The following is a 21,031-nucleotide window of genomic DNA, read 5'->3' as shown; positions in this document are numbered from 1 at the left end:
GACAGCACTCAAACAATACCATAACCAGTATGGAAATTACATTCTTTGAGTTCACCTTTTAAGGCACAAATGCTTCTTTCTGAAAAGATTGGAAGCAAGTGTCATGGCTCACCCCTACTGAGGGCCCAACATAAATAAATATGGTGTGTCTTATCTCTTATAGATTGGATGTGTCAGATTATGCGTACTCAGGCAGTGGGCTCATTATGTAAAACAAACTTGATAGCATGTGTTGGGAGAAATTGAAAACCAAGAAGAAAATTAGGTTCCTTTATACCTAGGATTTCCAAATGTTTGCGGCTATAAGATCTTTCTCTATTTTTTTATCCCAAAGAATTCCTACCCTTTCTAGGGAAAAGAATATGTAAAATAGTCTCAAAGTCCTCCGTGCTCAATTTTCACAGAAAAAGTCAGAACAAAGGATCAGAGGGCGCCTGGCTGGCTCAGTCTGTGGAGAGTGTGACTCTTGATCTGGGGTTGTGAGTTCGAGCCCCACCTTGGGTGTAGAAATTAAAAATAAAATCTTAAAAAAAAAAGAAAAAAAGAAAAAGAAAAGAAAACAGAATCAAAAAGGGTGTCAGAAGTTTCATTCGGCTAAGTGATTCTCTCGAGATTTATTTTTTAAGGCACTGGTCACTCAAAGAAATACATAAAGTAAGACTAGACTTCATAGGACTGCCCCTTCTGCCCCCTCCTTGTCCCCCCCCCCCCCGCCGGCAATTGACCAGGGTCCTCAATTTAACCAAAAAATAGTCTGACAGTGACATTTTCAGAGAAAACGTAGATGATAAGAACAGGATGTCAACATAAGTATTTTGGGGAAACAGTCCCTAAACGTCTAATGGTTTTTGATATCCATATACACATTTATTCTCCTACTGCTATAATTCTGGAGGTTGAAAGTTAGTATAAGGAATGGCAATCCTTGGTCCTTACAAAATGCTTTATCAGAAAAAAAAAAAGACAGATTTAGTCAGTTTTACTGTAATGAAGTATACTATAACATTCTGAAGTTGTTTTTAACATGAGTGTTGGTTAAAAATCACTTTTTATATTAATCAAAAATGTATCCAGAGAACGAAAGATTGATTAGAGCACCCTTCATTCCCCTAATTGAGAATATCTCTCATTGAGAGCCTCTTTCTTTCTTTCTTTCTTTCTTTCTTTCTTTCTTTCTTTCTAGTAGGGAAGTAAGGGGGTGAAGGGGTGGGTTTCCCATAAGAAAAGTTAACAAATAATTTCTGTGATTGAGATTAAATTCCTTCTCTTCTGGAGCCAAGGCAGGTAAAAGAAACCTGTCACCATTGCCCATTATATTTTCTGTGAGGTCTAAAATTATCCAATAAATGCTAGCACTGCAGTAATTATGGGGTTACTATTAATTATTTGCTATTGCCAATCTCAAGCCAACTAATGAAAACCGTACAATGATATTCTAAAACTGGGCCCAAGGGATATGGAGCACTTCGTTTTTCTTGTTGTTGTTTAAGAAAAAAAACTGCCAACAACAGTGAAGCAAGTATGAAAGTCCACATCTAGCTCATAAGCCCATCTAGTCTCTAACAGAAGATACACTAAACGACATTGTAGGTTCGGGTTATCTCTGCTGCGTGACTGACCCTGGCATAGCCCCAGAGCACAAGATTCAAAGGGCACTAATCCTTGTGCAGTACTTTAGTCATTCCCTTGTGTATCCCTAATACTTAAAAATAACTGAGCACATCCCCCCAACATAGGTAAATGTTTTTCTTTACAAATTGTATACATATATATTATTATGTCAACAAAGTATGCGCACGATAAAAACTTATACAAGTAGAATTTTTAGAATATATATGGAAACATAAATTCTCATATTTTCCAGCCGTAGCTCAGTGGGTGGTTTTGAGCAATCCCTGGAGTGTAAGGTCCTCCCTCCTCCTCCCACTTAGCGCACGGCTGGTCTGGACTAGACAAGTACAGGCTGACCTGTCCTTTCCTTTGAATCCACATGTCCCCTGATTGGCAATTATCTTAATGTATTTAATTTTTAGAAACAAGATTAAGGAACGTTTGGAAAAAAAGACCACATTTAATTAGGAACAACATTTCTAGAGAGATCGTGTACAACAGTGAAAAGGAACTTCCCTAGCATCTCAGCTATTTGTCATATTGGGAAGCATTCTTCTTAAAACAGAGTTAAGCCCGGTTTGAGAGAAGCCAGGAAAATAGATTTGGAGTGGTGCTACATTATTTATTTACTTACTCATTTATTTATTTAAAAGATTGTATTTACTTATTTGAGAGAGAGAGAGCATGAGCAGCAGGGAGGGGCAGAGGGAGAGAGGGAGAAGCAGACACCCCGCTGAGCAGGGAGCCCAATGTGGGACTTGATCCCAGAACCCTGGGATCATGACCTGAGCCGAAAGTAGACACAACAATGGAGCCACCCAGGAGCCCCTGGATTTTAATATAAGGTTAGTAAAAAGAACCTACTGGATAAAACTAGGGCTAATGTATAGAATTCCTTAATTATTTACTTTAAAAATGACTTTTGGTTAATTATATATAATAGTGAGTCAGAAAATGTATGTACTTTGGGTTTTATCAGATCGTAACCTTTTCACAGCACATTTGCTTGGGTATCTCATAAAATACAGACAACTAAATGGCACATTTACACATCGTCGTAAAACAACATTTATATTAATTTAATGGTTGGGTTAGAAAATAAGACATAACTACTTTGAAACTTTGGGTGTTTTATTTATAAACTGAAGAATATTTTTTTTCTCCTGGCCCTAACCCAGTTTCACCCTGTGTAATCCTACCCGTGTTTCAAAGTTCTCCTCTAATTCCATTTCTTTATCAAGTATTTTGAAATCCATCCTTATTGTATTCAAAACTAGTCACTTCCCTTCAGTTCACACATTGAACATTGTGGTACTTTTCATCATCAGCCTGAATAATAAGAACAGCTATTTTGCCCAGATCACAGTTTGTAAATGGCAGATCTAAGAAGAGCTCAAATCAGTCTGACTTCGAAGTCCACGCCCCTCTGTGATACCATGGCTTATGAATTATAATAACCAGATTAGCATTCTCAGAGGGCTGGTATGGTCCTGCAGCATGTAACATAACACCTTATACAAAATGGAGAATCATGAATGTTTGGTAATTTGAATCAATGAATGTAAAACAGCTACCCTGAATATATGCATTCAAATCATATACATATAATTTAATACATTCTTTCATTGGCACTTAAAATTCATATTGTTCTTTTTTTTTTTTTTTTAAGATTTTATTTATTTATTTGACAGAGATAGAGACAGCCATTGAGAGAGGGAACACAAGCAGGAGGAGCGGGAGAGGAAGAAGCAGGCTCATGGTGGAGGAGCCTGATGTGGGGCTCGATCCCATAATGCCGGGATCACGCCCTGAGCCGAAGGCAGATGCTTAACTGCTGTGCCACCCAGGCACCCCACATATTGTTCTTTAAGTATATTTTTGTTATCTTCTGAAGGAAAAGAATATGGAAAGGAATATGCGAAGAAAATCAGGGGACTACCATAATGTCCTGTTCTAAAGAAAAATACTAGCAAAGAAGAGATTTCAATTTAAATGGGAAAATACTGAAAAGAACTTCATTGCTTGAGCGAATGGGCTCATTTTGTGATGTACATCAAAAATTTTTGTTCTTCTTTGACTTTTCCCAAATCACAGTAGATGACTAATCATGCACATGAAAAACATTTCCTCTACAGAGGAAATTCACCACCACACAGTAGTGTTTGCACCCTTCTCAAGAATTCTGGGGGGTCATAATAGGCCATCAGAAATCCTCTTTGACCGAAGCTTCCCAGGAGAAACGATGAAGATTCCTTTGTTGCAACCTTTGGGAATGCTGGTGGAGGGGACTGCAGGATACGAGCAGATGCCCAGGAAGACAGAAATTCCCTCCAGAGATAGGAGAAAATATGTCACGGAGGATGAGTCTGGCCTTGGGATTTCAGCTTGGATAGAAAAGAGGTTTTTTGACAAGGCCTCTGAAGGGTTTCTGAATGCCCCCAGGGTAGCTCTTGAGAACTTGTTCTAAAAGTCTAAGAAGCTTCTAAAGCCGAAAGAGTAAGGCTAACTCATTGGAGCCCCCAATAGCTGTATCCATCATGTAACGTCAATTCAAGGTCGTCTAAGAGAAGCAAAAACAAAACCAAACAATTCTTGAGCTTTAAAAGACACAAAGCTCGGGGCGCCTGGGTGGCACAGCGGTTGGGCGTCTGCCTTCGGCTCAGGGCGTGATCCCGGCGTTGTGGGGTCGAGCCCCACATCAGGCTCCTCCGCCGTGAGCCTGCTTCTTCCTCTCCAGCTCTCCCTGCTTGTGTTCCTTCTCTCGCTGGCTGTCTATCTCTGTCAAATAAATAAATAAAATCTTTAAAAACAAAAACAAAAACACAAAGCTCAACAGGTTAAGGAAGATCTTTAAAAAATGCAGTTCTGACAATAAAGTCATGAATGACTCTGATGTAGAACTCTTTTGAAATATATCTAGTATATTTTCCTTTTTCAACAATTTAGCTTTATCTTCTGTAGTCCTTCTGCCAGGTAGAGTTGGCCTGCCCATGGGCGCGTTGACTCTGGGAAAAGGAAACAAGTAGAGCTTTAAAAGAGAAAATCATTGATCAGCTGTGAGTTCCAAATCTGACTTTAAAAAAATTTATAGGGAGACAACAGTCTTGAAATATGGCTTTCAAGAGAGAAAAAAGGATTTTTCTCACCATCGTCAAAGCTTGGATTTTATTCCAGAACCAAAGCTTAAAGGATTGACTATAACTTGAACATACAGAAGAAACAATGAGAATATAATGAGGAAAAGTTCCTGCCACCCTATGGAGGAAACAGTCTGCCTGTGCTGCTGAGGGGTGGAACCAGGAGAGGGATGGCTTTCTGCATCCCCAGCCTAGAGGTGAATTTCAGAGGAAAACACATCAGTAGAAACACCCAGATATGTTTAGGAGAATTCCAGGTCTGAAGTCTGTAACTGACTTCCTCAACTGTAGGCTGAAAACACTCTAATGCCTCTGAGGGAAAACCATGGTTAATGTAGCACCACACACGTCAGGCTAGAGGTCAAGGAGAAGCCTGAGGGAGGGGCCTAGCTCGGTGGGCCTGAAGGCAGCCTCCCAGAGCCTAGCACAGCCCAGCTTAGTATAGAGAAAGTAACTGAGAGGTCCTGAGCCTACAAGCGGATAGTGTAAATAGAGAAGAGACCATGATAACAAAACAGGCCTCAGTGGGGGCATGGCAGAGAGAATAGGCACTTCGGAATAAGCGTCAGGGGAAAGGTCATGTTCATCAGCAATGGGTGAGGTATATGGCCCCAAACACCAGGTAGGACCAACAATACCTCAGTCAATGCTAGAAAAGACACTCAGAAATGAGAAGACCAAGCTGCATCACACTGAATCCAGAGACCCTGGGTTAAGAACCCTTAGTTGGATTGAGAAATCTCCATTGACATCCACCAAAGGTCACAGAAGACCAATCTCTCCTTCCCTAGTGCAGCCATGACATACAAATGTTTCTTGTATGGCCAGATGCCATCTTGGGAAGCAGGAGAGGATAGAAGGGAGAGAATCCGTGAGGAGATAAACAGATATTCAGAAGAGACCTTTATAAACCTTGAGGCTGAGAGACCATCGTTTGCAAGATGAATTTTCATCTGCCTCTGTTTTAGTGTTCTAGGGCTGCTGTAACAAAGGAAAGCGAACCGGGTGGCTCAAAACAGCAATAACTTATTCTCCCACAGTTCTGGCTAGAAGCTCAAAATCAAGCTGTCAGTAGTACCATATTCCTGCTGAGGCTCTCGGGAAGGATCTGTTCTATGCCATTCTCTCAGCTTCTAGTTCTGCTAGTAATCCTTGGTGTTTCTTGAGAAAGGTCTGCAAATACCACTATGTGGCAGTGAATTTCCTCTGTAGAACTCTTCTATATTTTTAATGTGCCTCATTAACTGTCTAGTGTGAATTGGGAAAAGTCAAAGAAGAACAAAATTTTTCAATGCATATCACAAAATGAGACCATTCTCTCAAGCAATGAATTTCTTTTCTTTTTTTGTTTTAAGATTTATTTATTTATTTAAATGAAGGGAGGGGCAGAGGGAGAGAATCTCAAGACAGCTCCCCGTGGCACATGGAGCCTGACGCGGGGCTCCATTGCAAGACCCACAAGATCGTGACCTGAGCCAAAACCAAGAGTCCAACGCTTAACTGACTGAGCCACCCAGGTGCCCCTGAAGCAATGAATTATTTTCTTTCAAGTATTTTCCACTTAAATTGTATTCTTTTGTTTTCTAGTATTTTTCTTCAGAATAGTACATTACTGTAGTCCATTGAAATTCTTCCCATATTCCTTTCCATATTCTTTTCCTTTAAAAGATAACACAAATATATTAAAGAACAATAGGAATTTTAAGTACCAATGAAATGACTTATTAAATTATATGAGTATATATAATTGTTTATATGTATATATATATATATATATATATATATTTTTTTTTTTTTTTTTTTTTTTTTTTTAAAGTAGGCTCCATGCCCAGCACAGAACCCAATGCAGGGTGCAAAGCCATGACCCTGAGATTAGACCTGAGCTGAGATCAAGAGTCGAAGGCTCAACTGACTGAACCAGCCAGGTGCCCCATGAATATATATGATTTGAATGCATATATTCGGAGTGGCTGTTTTGCATTTATTGATACAAATTGCCAAACATTTGTGATTCCTCATCTTGTACAAGGTGTTGTGTTGCGTGCTACAATACCCTGCCCATCCAATCCAGTCATTATATTTCATAAACACCAGAGATGAGTACTTGAATGAATCTTCGGAGGGGACACAACTCAACCCATAGCAGTTCCCAACAGGAATGGGGGTTTAAGAGCTAGTTGAGTTTATTTATGTGACTACTTTTATTATCATCTTTTCCCTGTTGGTTGTAGTGTACACTTTGACCCTTCTCTGGCAGGAGCTGACAACTCCAGCCTACATGCGAATTCTATACAACTACCTGTTATAAGGCTCAGCAGCTAAAAGACAGATTTTCATTTGTAAGTGGTTTTAAATAAATCAAAAGAAGAAGAATATTTTATAACATGTGAAATACATGTAGAACCGCAAGTAGATGTCCATACACAGAGTTTTATCCCTGTCACACTTGTTACTGTGCGACAATGACAGAGTTGAGCAGATGCAATACGGATCGCAGGCAAACAAAGCCTGAAATATTTACTCTGCATTCCTTTATAGAAAAAGTTTTCTGCCTCTGATCTACATTGATGGAAAAAAAGGGAGAAATATAAAGTGATGGCTATGAATGCATGGAGAAATCTCCAGCAAGTTCATATTTAAAGGACTCTTGAAAAAATGAAAAAGAAATATGATGGAAAGGCAAGCAGAAGAACAACAACAACAAAAATAAGAGGAGGAGGAATGGGAGGAAGAGGTGGAGGGAGAAGGACGAAGGGGAAGAGGGGGAACCCTTTGAGGAGGAAGAAATAATTAAGGAGGTAGAAATAATTTAGAGAAGTAGTAGGGAATATATGGGAATATATGGGAATGATGTCAGTGAGGCTAAAAGTTCCCAAGATTTTGAGACTTGTGAAAATTATTAATAGCAAAAAAAAAAAAAAATTTGTGAGTTAGGGAAACAAGAATGGGGTATAAGGCCACCACTTGGTTGAATGACACAATGCTACAGAATAGAAAAAATTGAGTTATTTAACTGACTTTACCAATTCCTTAAGTATGTTTCCATTTTTTTCTCTGTGAAGATTTATCATTACTTGGAAAGAACAAAATAAATAGTAATAAGAAGAAAGGGAGATCGAGAGAGTAAAATAGCAAAGAAATACCCATCAGGTCTAGTTCATCTCCAGGCCTAGGTGAAAAATATCTCCTGATACTAAAAAGATACCATCATATCAATCTATCAAAAAGCTGTAGATGATTACTAAGTGACTATTGATAATCTTCTGGAATTTGGAGAGAACTGAAAGGTGCTTAAAATACAGAGCTAGAAAAATAAAGCCTCAAATTAAAAAGAGAAAAAAAAGATGCTGCAAGCTATCAGATTGACAGCTTGCTATGACTTCCAGTGAGACTCTAGGATGAATTGTTGAGTCTTCAAGAACTGAGAAAGGAAACTTGTGATCAGGAAGAGAACAGGTTTACTAGAAAAATCAGGCCAGGTAAGCCTCATATCATTTTGAGATAGGATCGTAATATACACCTTGATTTTAGAGGGTCTTTTGACAGGCTCTCTTATAGTACCCCTAGAAATAAAAGATTTAGAAGGAGTGATGTTTGCAGATCAAGAAGTGTTATCAGTGCAGTTACTCAGGTTCATAATTGGGGTGCTTGATTAACGATATTCCCCAAAGTGCTGATTAATGAATCGATGCCAAGTTACAGTGAATTCTCCAGGAGAATGTTGCTGTCTTATTCTCTAATTTTTACAAATGATTTGGTTAAGGATTGGCTGACACAATGCCTAAATTTGCAGAAACTCAGGAGCAGCAACTGGTAAAATCAAGACCCAAAAATATTTTCAGAAATGGAAGCAAAATTCTATAGTCAGATCCCAAACAAAACAAAGCAAAACGCCAACAACAAACCCACACCAGGAAAACAAAGTCGTGCTTCTCTAGGCCAGTTCCATGTTAGAATTACCTGGGGCGATTTTGATTTAATGGGTCTGAGAGTGGCCTAAGCATCAGTATTTTTTAGAGGCTTTCCAGTTGATTCTAAGTTGAGCCAGTTGAGAATAGTGATTGTATGCAAGTAGAGGGGGATGGTATGTGGAATACCCAGAGCCCAGGGCACGGAGTGAAGAGTTCGGAGCCTTTGTGGACTGCAAGATCAGCGAAGCAACGGTGAGATGTCGCAGCTGAAAAAGCCAAAATGATCTGAAGTTGTAAATATCGAACAGAGAATTAGAGAATGGTAACGCCCTTTGGCAGGCATTTACTCTCGCATCAGGCACAGTAAAAAGGATTTTTAGTGCATTATATAGTTTAATCTTTACATTAACTCTGTGAGGTCGATATCACCACCCCCGGTGTGTAGTGGAGAACACCGCAGCTTACTGAGGCTAAGTACCTTGCCCAAATCACCCAGCTAATATCGAGCGTGGCTCGAGTTTACTGACCGACGAGGCAGTGAGGAACTAAAGACGGCCTGGAGAGACGATTTTACGGGAGCTTATTAGGAAGGAAGGATCTAAGTGATATTTTCTTGAAGAATGGGTGTTAAAGTGAATATAGATAGTGAAGAAATACAAAATTCAAATATTTTCTCAAGATTTTCAGTCTAAAAGAATGGAATATTTGTGGGAGCTATGAAAAGAAACATGAGGGGGAGCCTGGGTGGCGCAGTCGGTTAAGTGACCGACCCTAGGTTTCAGCTCAGGTCCCGATCGCAGGGTCGTGGGATTGAGCCCATGTTGGGCTCTATGCTCCGGGCAGTCAGTCTGCCTGAGATTCTTTCTCCCTCTCCCTCTGCCCCTCCTGTTCATGCGCTCTCTCTCTCTCAAATAAATAGATTGATTAAAAAAAGAAAAGAAATATGGTGATAGGGAAGAGGGTTAAATTTTTGGAGATATATATATACATATCTATATATATATGTATATATATATCTCCAAATATATATATAGATATGTATAGTATATGTATGTATATGTATAGATACAATAAAAACAGATATTTTATAAAATCAGCAATTGTTTTTCTAGAATGTGATATTTCTACCACTTCACATATTAATATAAATAATAATGATGGACTAATTTCATTGTATAAATATCCACTGCTGAAAGAATCCCAGGAGTATTTCATTGAATTTATTTTCATTAAAATTATTATTTTTTTCCAGCTTCATTTTACTGTACTTTCTTTTTCAATTTCTGAACCTGTGGGCTCATGATTTCCCTTTAATTACTCTTTCACACCATTTCCCAAAAGTCAAAACTTGCACCTGGTAGTGAGCAGAATACCTGTTTTAAGCAATGGGATAAGACCGCATTGGCAGGGCATCTATATTTAAAGCAAAAGGCAGCATTTGCTTAATTCTAGCATTTTCTTTGGCATTGTTCTGTAAAAACTGATAACCAGCTTTATACTTATAAAGTTATATTTTTAGTTGTCTGAAAATCCTGGACAGGTCTCTTAAAAATGTATATCAGAAGATGTTATGATATTAAAATGCCACATGATGATTAATATTATTATAAAAGTCCAAAGTAAGAATGAGATGGTAGATGTCCCAAAGGAAGCACCTTTATGATATAAATAATCTTTGTAATTTTCTCTAATATGCTACAAATGTATTTCTGACTCTAAACGAATAATCCCTTCATGGAATAACAATTAAATTTGATTTACAGTGCCACTAAAAGTTAACCAAGAGCTTCTAACAGTTGTTTAGAAGAGAGTAGATCATAGGAAAAACTCTAGCTGTTGAATTGTTCCCAAACAATTGGAAATAAATCTTCTTAAGATCAATCTTATATAGTACTTACTTCCTTTTGCATCTAAGATGAATTCATTATTAACAAATGATCTGTAACAGGCGCATTTTGTGTTTATTTGTGTGCAAAGCTGTCTATCTGAAACACAAATCGCAGCTGCCCTTTTCCTCCACTATTAACACAGCAGCTTTGACATTCGACAGACAATTATATTTCAGAAATTAGTAACTGGTTGAATAAATATAGCTCTCTTTTCTTTATTTCCTTTAACTCAGTTTATGGCAAAATCTGTGAATTAAGCACAATCCACATTTACTTGGCAGAAGGCTGTTACAATGAATGTCGAATAAACTTATTTTCTTTTTTTTTTTTAAAGATTTTATTTATTTATTCGACAGTGTTAGAGACAGCCAGCGAGAGAGGGAACACAAGCAGGGGGAGTGGGAGAGAAAGAAGCAGGCTCGTAGCAGAAGAGCCTAATGTGGGGCTCGATCCCATAATGCCGGGATCACGCCCTGAGCCGAAGGCAGACGCTTAACCGCTGTGCCACCCAGGCGCCCCTGAATAAACTTATTTTCTGCCAAGACTCTCTTCTTCCCCATCACCCGTTTAGCATCCAATTCAGAAAAAAAACCACACCCATGGAACAATGTTTTCCAATGTTTCATGGTACTCTCCTTCCTTGAGATGGTAATAGGTAGAACTTTAAAAAACTCTATACTCAACTGTGTCAAGTACCTGCATACTTGTATTAGTTAGCTAGGGCCGCCATAACAAAATGCCATAGACTAGGGTGGCTTAAAACAACAGAAACTTATTTCCCCAATTCTGGAGGCTGGAAGTCCCAGATTAGGGTGCCAGCATGATTGAGTACTGGTGAGAGCTCTCCTCCTGGCTTGCAGATGACTGCCTTCTTTCTGTGTCCTCACATGGCCCAGAGAGAGAGAGAAAGAACTCTATGGTGTTTCTTTTTATAAGGGCACTAATGCCATCATGAGGGCCCCATCCTTATGACCTCATCTAAACCAAAATACCTCCCAAAGGCCCTATCTCCAAATACCATACCATTGGAAGTTGGCTCTTCAACATACAAATCTGTCATCCTTGTAAGGGAGGAGAGGGAATGCAACACACAGGTCAGTCCGGAGGGATTCTATAGATTCCTCTTGGGTATTCACAGCACATTAGCATATGAAATGTCCTGAGATTTTTTTTCTGGAATTAAGAAACACTGTTTTCTAAACATTTTTTTAAACTAAAACTCTACCCTCCCTCACACCCCCCCCCCCAATAGTATCCGCTTTTATTGACATCTTATGGAAAGTGTTTGTTAGTGTTTGGGACCAGTCCACAGTTTGGGAAATGCTATGGTAGAGCTTCCTTGTAATAGTGGGGAAAAGGATGGACATTGAGACAAGCCCTCAAGCATCTTTTGGAAAAATAACCTGAACTGAATAGCATTCCTCTCAACCCACTGGGAAATTGTATATTACTTATTTAGGCTTCAAAAGCTATAAAACAGAGAAAGAAAACTTCATTCTTTGTCATACTGCTCGAGACCTTTCACTTCCCTGTACAAGAGTCATTGTCATTTTAAACTTGTCTTTGTTGCTCTTCCACATTCGTAGAGGGAGGTCCCTTTCCACACATCCCCTCCACATGCATATAAAATGAGACATTTCTATTGCCTTAGAAGCCCCCAAGTTGAAAATGTTAGGCATAAAATACCCTATTTTTATTTTTTTAAAGATTTTATTTATTTATTTGAGAGAGAGAAAGCACATGAATGGGGAGGGAGGGGCCGAGGGAGAGGGAGAAGCAGACTCCCTACTGAGCAGGGAGCCCCATGCGGGGCTTGATCCCAGGACCCTGAGATCATGACCTGAGCTGAAGGCAGATGCCTAACTGACTGAGGCATCCAGGTGCCCCTAAAATATCCTATATTTAAAGGGGGGCCAGTCACCCCTTTAGAGGTGATTTTGTTACCACCATCCTGCAAACACCCTCCCAGTCTATAGAAGATGACTACCATGGGAAGAGAGAATTCTAAGAGAAATTTGGAAATTATCAGTTGGCAGAAAGTGCTGGGTGCTGGGTCTTTCCTCCCCTTCTCATTCCAACAAACAAACAAACAAACAAACACAGGCACATAAATTAAAAATCCTCATCACCCAGAAAAAATGAGAATCCCTGCAGAAAGGGAAAGTTCCGCAGAGTTTTGAGGTCTGCCCAAGATGTTATTAAGGGTGAAGGAAAATATTTGATAGAGTGTGTTTGAAAGTGATGACGACAAAACAAAACAATAGAAAAAATTTCACATCAGTACCCCCAAAACTTCCGATTATTCATCCCGGGGTTGGCCAACTCCTGATTTATGCCCTTTTGAGGAGAGAAGAGAACTGGAGAGAAACGGCAGTCCAGAGAGAGGCCTAGCAGTGCAGCAGCCTGCACTCCCTCCATGCAGCGAGGCAAGCATGCATGAGCTTCGGGCAGGCGAAGTTAGCAACTCCCTCCCAAGTAAGTTGTGTGCGAGCCTTCTTGAGGGACCCCATCTATGAGTGCCACTTGCCACCTGGAAGACCAGGGAATGCTCAGGCATGCTATGTCATGGAAGTGTGCAAAAGGAAGGCCTCTGAAAGACACCTTTAAGAACTTATAACCTTGACCCTTACAAAAGAGTCAGTATTTGGGTGCCTACAAGACGGCATCAACAGTCAAGAGAGAGGTAGAACTATAAGCAATTTGCCTCTTTCCCCTTATCTTCTCTTTCGCCTTTCCCTTTAGCCCTATGTGGTATAGAAGCAGAAGGTAGTGTCAGGGTGGACATTGGACTAAACTAGGTTGGGCTTTTAAGACTTCAAAGGGAAAGCTCTGGGATTTGCCCAGTATGTCATTAAGAGTGATGTAAAGGAATCGACAGAGGGTGTTTGAAAAACAAAATAATAGGGGCACCAGGGTGGCGCTACAGGTAGAGCATCTGACTCTTGGTTTCAGCTCAGCTAGTGATCTCAGGGTTGTGGGATCGAGCCCTGCCTTGGGCTCAATCCGCGCTGAGCAAGGAGTCTGCTTAAGATTCTCTCTCCCTCTCCCCTGCCTCTCCCCCTGTGCGGGCGCTCTCTCTCTCCCTCTCTCTCAAAAAAAAGAAAGAAAAACAAAACAACAAAGTAACATTTTATGCCAGTATTCCAACAACTTCATATTTCTTAATAAATCAGTTATATAATGTTTCCGTTGCCTTCTGTTGCTTTCTCTTTATCGATATTTAACTTTTAATACTTAATTCACCTCAGTCTTACCATATTTAAATTTTAAAGACAATTTCAGGATCTGTTCTTTATGGCAAAATCCAAAAAAAATTATATGAAATTTAAGATTTGGTCAACATGAACGTCCCCCCAAATTAAGGAAAATGTCTTGCTCATCTTTGCCTCCCTGGTAACTAGTACATCACCTTGAACAGTGTAATCACTCAATAAATGTTTGTGAATTAAGTTAAGCTACTGGTTGATATCTGAGGAAATTTCTAAGAGCTGAAGGACTCCATTTTTCTTCTTTTCTTGTCTCAGTTTTCCATTCTGACCATTGACTAGAAAGACAACTCTTGGAGGGCGGCCTCATGTAGGCTTATTTTCTTTTGCCCTTAACGTTAATTTAGCATTTACAGATCATTAAAGGAAAGCATGTCCCCACTGTTTAGCAACCAGCTATATTCAGTGATACATAGACCAAATCTCTAAGAGGTCAAGAATACAATATAAAATTAAGTACTTTTGAGTGCCTATCACGAATTTGGCATGGGCTAAGTACTTGAAAGAAGCAGAAGTAGTTTTAAAGTTGGTATATGCTCTTAAAGAATTACACTCTAATTGGAAGCTAGAATATAAACACTATTGTTGGTTCAAGATCCTAGAAAGAGACAGGGGAGGTGAATAGCATTGCAGGTGGGGACAAGCATTTTAATACACAGATTTGGAGCATAGGCTCTGAAAACCACATTGCCTGGGTTTTTATCCTGACTGCTTCTTTAGCGAGTTACTTAAGCTTTCTGTGCCTCTCATACTTAAAATGTGGATGAAATGAATTAATGTAGCACCGGACCTACAGGTAAGGGCTCATTATTAATAATGATGATTATACAAAAATTTGGAGTTGGGTTTTTGAGGGACTCAAAAAAATTGATGGGAGTAATTCCTATATTAGAATAGTGGGAGAAAGTTCAGAAAAAAAGGGCTAGGGACAGATAAAGGGGGCCACTGATTGCCAAAACATTTGGACTTCATTCAGTAGTAGAGAGCCCCTGCACTTTTTAAATTGCTGAGTAGCGCTATAAAAATGTTTTAGAAAACTCTAAACTGGCTATGCAGAGTGGTTTGGGATAGGGACAAGTGAGAGACCGAGAGAATATACTACGGCTAATAGCTGACTTTTGTCAGATGCTTTCCATGACCTTTGTGACTGCCAGAAATATTACTATTTATAAAGATTACTACATTCCAGGTAATATGCTGAACACCTTATATGGGATATTGTTACAGACTGAACTGTGTCTCCCTCAAAATTCACATGTTGAAGCCCTAACCTCCAATATGATAATTTTGGAGGATAGGGCCTCTAAAGAGATATATGAGGTGAAATGAGGACACAATTAAGGTTGAATGAGGTTAAAAGGATGGGGCCCTAATCCAATAGGACTGGAATCCTTAGAAGAGAAGGAGATACTAGGAGTGTGAATGCACACAGGAAAGACTACATGAAGACACGAGAAGGCCACCATCTGCAAGCTAAGGCTTTAGGATAAATCAACCTTGCTATTACATTGATCTTGGGTTTTCAGCCTCCAGAACTATGAGAAATCAAATTCTTGTTGTTCGAGCCACTCAATCAAGGGAATTTAGTTATAGCAACACTAGCAGACTCAGGCAATAGCTCATTTGACTCTTCAAACAGCCAGAAGGGTAATACTGTGCTCTGATGATCGTAGTGTTATCCATAAAGAAACCAAGGCTCAAAGACCTTGAAGTGAATTGCCTAAGACAGCTAATAAGTGGCAGTAAACAGGATTTATATTCAAGCTGTCTGACTACAAATATTATAGTTCAGTTGAAAACTGATAAATGAAAGAATTTACACACAAATGGAAAAAACAAGACTTGGCATCTGACTGGCTAAAAAAAACGGGGGGGTTATCACCAGATGACTGAGACTTTAAGCCTTGGGGTCCACACAAGATAAATGACCAGCTTGTTTGTGTGTGACATGCATGCACATAGTTTATATTAAATATTGTAGAAAGGTTGTTCAGAGCAGAAGGGAGTTAATTGTGGATGAAGCGCTTTGGGAACCTAAAGATGGCTGACTCAGGTAAAATGAGTGAAGGCGTATGGTACTACCGGGGAGAAACAATATTAAAGTAAAAGGATACATGGGGGCAAACAAGGGTAATGGGGGGGGGTTTAGGTATGAATCATGAGGCCAGATCACATTTCATCTGTTTTAACTGTTATTGATTATAACAGTGCCTGACTTTTAGAAGATACTCAGTAACATTTGGGAGCTATAGGAGAGAACAGCAGAGAAATGTCAAGATTTAGTATTTGGAAGAAAGGAGCTATTTAGGTGTTTTGTTTGTTTAACAGGCGCAGTTACAGATTGAGACAGAATTTTCCTTGTCTCTTGACTGGGCTTTCTCTTTCTTTTAGAAAGGCCTGTGAGCTAGCTCCAATTCCAATTAAACAGATAAAAACGTGGGCACTAAATCAAATGATTTGGTATCTGATTTCCCACTGTTGTGTATGTCTCTGGGAACGATCAAATACAGCTGCAAGATTAACAAATCCACGAGAGCTGACTACAGGAGGTAGTCCTTTAGCTGCTCTGAATAAAACGAGAAGGTCCAAATACAATCATCATTTAGCCTTCCTTGCTTTAGCGAGCTCTTTAATGCACGGAGCGAGTGTGCCTAGCGGAGACTCGGCTGCCTTGAGGATGAGGCTACCATCACTCTCCAGGATTGGCGTTAGGAAGTCTCTACTACATCTCTGCCAAGAACACTAACTGATCCGCATTGCGCCTGCCCAAACCGCCGCAGCCTAGCTCTGCGGACATCCCACAGCAGCAAAAGGAGCTGTAAGAGGAAATCCGAATACGCGGCAAAAACCAATCGCGCGGGGAGCTAAAGGTTTTATCCACCACAGCTGACTCCTCTAGACTACAAATCCCAGCATTCACTCTTCGCACGGGAGCCAATGAGGAAGCTACAAGTTCCTTCAGCCAATCACATGCTGACCCAGTGTACCACGCCGAGTGAATTGTGGGATTTGTGGTTTTCACGTGGCAACATTATTTCACAGTGAAGGCAAAGTAGGCCACGCGTCCGATTCGAATGAAAGCTTCTACTAATAATTCTTATGTTGGTCCCCACGCTATCCCTTAGCTAGCACTACTCCCTGGCCTTATACTCCTTAAAAATCGTAAACCTTTCCTTTACTGTCATACGGAAAAAAAGCAAGTTATTCTCAGATTACAGCACGCTTGTCCCCCTCACTCCCCCCATCCTTTAACCGTCGCTTTCAAGTCTCGCGAGGACAGCCCCTTTTGGTCGTTGTCATGCCTCCTGAAAGGCGGTTCACGCGAAGACTGACGGAGGCCTCAGCCAACAGGATTGCCTTTTAACTAGCGTCTCTATCGCGTGCGTGGGGAGACCTCCGTGAACCCTGACCTCGGCTTTCCGTGGCGTCCCGCGTTTACCGCCCCCGCCCCCGGAGCGAAGGAGGCGGGTTTTGGCCCCTTGCCCTAGGGAGCGAGTGCGGAGAGAGTGGGAGCGAGACCGACCCGAGTGGAGGTGTCTGGCTCACCGGAGAGGCCCTGCTGTACTCCTCGCTGCCCATGAGCTCTTTTTCCAGCGAGCAGCGCCGTCGTTAGGCAGACCCCGTAGCCTCTGCTTCCTCCAGTACAGGCCCACGCCTCTCCGAGGAGGGGGCAGCCCATCGAGGCGCCTCCCTAGTCGGCGTCGGCGTCGCGCTGCGACCCTGGAAGCGGGAGCCGCCGCGAACGAGAGGAGGAGCCCCAGCAACAGCGGCGGCGGCAGCGGGCAGCAGCACCAGCAACGCCAGCGGGCGGGATCGAGGCCGTCAACATGGCGAGCGCCTCGTACCATATTTCCAATTTGCTGGAAAAAATGACATCTAGCGACAAGGACTTCAGGTGAGGCCGAAATCCGACCGTAAACCCACCTTACGGTCCCCCATCCGCGGCCCTGGCCCTCAAACAGGCCTTGCCCCACCCCTTTGGCCTTAGTTGGTTTGTGTGCTTTCCCGAGCTCTCCGGCCCACCACTCCGTTCCCTGATCCCGCAGGCTCCTTTTTCTCCCACCTTCTACCCCCTCCCCCCATTCTTTCCTCTAGGCCGTTGCCCGCGGCGGGTCCGAGGCCCCTTCTGCGTCCCCAGACGCCTCCACTGCATTCCCTGCTCCCCACCCCCAATCCCGAGACGTGATTTTCGCGTCCCAGGTAGTGTGAAAGGGGCAAACTCATCCACCGTTGTGGGGAAGGGAGTTGCTCTAGGCTTGGAGACCAGGAGGCCGGGCCTACCGGCCAGCCCGCCTCAAGCACTAGGCCGCCCTGCTTGCTCGGGCTCAGGCTGCTGCCCACTCCGGCCCCAGCTGCCGCCTCTTTACCCGCCGACGGGAGTGGGCCCAGGTGCATTCAGCTTGAATGATTTGCTTTATTTGAGCTTTCCACGGATTGGGTTATAAACTTTTTCTTTGGACAATTCCTTTCGTGAAGGTGGGAAGAAGGGGGTGGGGTGGGGAGGGAGCCAGGATGAGGAAACTTGACTCGCAGGGTTTTCCCGCCAGCATCTCTGTCATTTTTCCTTGTCAGGTGAAAACTAAGCAAAAATTCGAGGTTTCGTTCTCATTTCCTTATATCCAAAATTACTGCCAGAAAGGTGAATTCCTGAACCTTAAACTAAAAAGTAAAGCAAGCAAATGGATCGTACTAATGGAAGTTTTCAAAAATGAGGGTGGTGAATATGAAGCTTTATTACAGCAGTTCTGTTCCCGGAGACTTGTACTGACCGTTCCAAACCTTGGTAACATTCATATTGAAGAATTGTTATATTTTCACGGATTATCTTGGTCCACCCACCTCCCGCCTCTTTTTTTTTTTTTTTTTTGGTACTACAGTGGTGGTTACATTTTTTCTTTCCCATCTCCTATTCCATCACAAAATAAATAAGCTCCCAATCTAAAAAAATCTTTATTTCTTTGATACTTTGTTCTCTAAGGCTTGGTAGTTGTATTTTGTGAGCATTTTAAAAGAAAGAACAGATATTTTCTATTAAAATTGAGGGTGAGGCCTATTTTGTTTTGTTTTATGTATGTTATGAATGAACAGTATTAACACCTGAAAACATGTTCAGACCTCATCTACCAGGAAGAGATTTTCCTGTTTGTGAAAGGAGAAGCATGAAAAATGTAGTGATCATGTTCCTAATTAAATTGATGTGCCGGTGTATTCAAATGGTCAGTGAAATACAGTTTTGGTTCTGTGACTTCAGAGCCAGAAATGATTTTTTTTTTTTTTTAAAGTTTTGCTACCTAGGGAGGTGCTGAGTATTGCATCTGAAACTTCTAAAATTCAGTTTGCTAATACCAAAGATTTTAGTGTTGTGACTTTTTGGAAGAGACATGTTTGTTTTGGTTATTTTGGTATTTTAGATTTGTGTAGATCAATATCAAGATTTATTGGAGGAAATAAAAGGTGTGTGTGTGTGTGTGTGTGTTTTAAGGATTAGAGTGCTGTTTACTTCCCTTTGGAGCTTTGCCTGCTCCCAGTGCAAGACACTGAAATTTAAATGTACATTTGAGTTGAATATATACATATATATGTAAATTTTCAGCTGTGTAGAGCTTGTGGTGTGATTTTTCCCACCCTTCCCATTCCTGTCAATTTGGCTCATTCTGTAAAAGTACTAAATACTAAATATCATTCTGATTGTATTCAATTTCGTACTAAAGATAGCACTTTGGTGTAATACTATAATATTTTGTTCAACTAGGTAGACTTGTGTATGGGTAGTATGCTTAGAATAAACAAATCAAGTCGTGTTAATACTGCATGTGTGATTTTGACTCAAGCTACCTAAATTTCTTGTAGGGATAATATATACGTCATTTTGTGCTTTCTTTTTTAAATGAACTGTATGAAAAAAATAATGCTTTGATGTTAAGCTGTAGTCAGTGTTGAACTTGATAAAAATTATCTATGAGTTTCAGCCAGAGTAAATCAAAACATTGCTTAGAGGATTGTTCTTCTAAAAGTGTAATATTGATATATTTCCAATAGTTGGTGAAGAAGGTAAGTGTAGAAACAGTGACTTCCAGCTATTTGGCATTTTTAAGATATTTTTATTAACTATGTATTAAAGTCTTGTAATATGCTGAAGCCATCCAGTTAACGGACAACTTTTTGGAACTGAAGTATTGTGTATATTAAATTACAGATAATTTAAGAGATTAAAATAGTGAGCATTTGAGGTCAAGTATTTTGAACATTTTTCTGTATAATTCCAGTATAGGCATTTATTTGAATATATGTGTTCTATTTTAAAATTATTCCTCTACTTTCTCATTTGAAATTTGTTTATTTTGGTGTAAATATCGCAGTTTGTCGCTACATGTTTTGAAATACTAACAAATAACAAAGATCTTGAAGACAGTTAATATTGCAGAATATCTCGTGCAAACCACTCTGCTTGTGAGAAGGGGAGACGAAAACAATAATATATCTAAAAGGAAAAAAAATTATTCCTCTCATGGTAGAATCCAAAGAGAATATGACTTACTGGTCACTGGGCTCTAGTCATGTGTTCTAATCTAGTAGGATTCTTCTTGTGAACTCTCTATGAGATCTTGGGCAGGCTATTTAATTTGGGATTAAATTTTTACTTTGAGAGACTTGTACGTGGATGATTACAAAAGGTCCCTTATAGGCCTGAAATTTTAGGTCTCTGGATAACTACATAGTCCGTTCATATAAAGAAAGTAAAGAAATGGGTATAAGCTTCCATTTTTTCAGATGTCAGCATTTTTAAAGAATCATTTTGTAGGATTTAAATCATGGGTTCTATTTATTGGTTGGGGTACTGTACTCTTTGAAGGAGGTATTTTAAGGTTTACTACTAGTAGGTAGGTCATTCTGTAAATAACAATGAAAACTTTAATGTGCATGAACCATGTGAATGCTCTATTTATGAATATTAATATTGAAAATTCAGTGGGTTGAGGTAACTGAAGTTTTGCTTTTATTTTCATATGCTTCACCACCAACTGAGTTAAAGTAGTCCAAGGAATAAAGAGCTGAAAAAAATTTACTACTGTTCTATCTTTATCTACATAGTAGTTAACATTAATGCTTACTGTCAACTTTATATACTTGGTCCTGTTTATCCTTATAACTCTAGTAAAGTGGATACTAACAATCTCTATTCCAGTCCAGGAAACTGAGGTGTGGTGATGTTAATT

The 21,031-nt window shown here is 40.3% G+C and overlaps 1 protein-coding gene across 1 annotated transcript in view; it reads left to right on the top strand.

Annotated features, from left to right (window-relative positions):
• Positions 1–17,264: 17,264 nt before the first annotated feature.
• The window catches only part of CAND1 (cullin associated and neddylation dissociated 1), a 43,218-nt gene continuing 39,451 nt past the window's right edge, over positions 17,265–21,031 (top strand). Inside the window, exon 1 of the mRNA XM_045789637.2 lies at positions 17,265–17,709. Within this exon, the coding sequence (XP_045645593.1) occupies positions 17,642–17,709 (68 nt within the window). The 5' untranslated portion in view covers positions 17,265–17,641. The remainder of the gene's footprint in view (positions 17,710–21,031) is intronic.

Source organism: Ursus americanus, chromosome 17 (genome assembly GCF_024610735.1).
Source record: "Ursus americanus isolate L20-20 chromosome 17, mUrsAme1.1.p, whole genome shotgun sequence".
NCBI lineage: Eukaryota > Metazoa > Chordata > Mammalia > Carnivora > Ursidae > Ursus > Ursus americanus.
The sequence above is the reverse complement of the archived record's forward strand: the minus strand, read 5'-3'. Positions and strand labels throughout refer to the sequence as shown.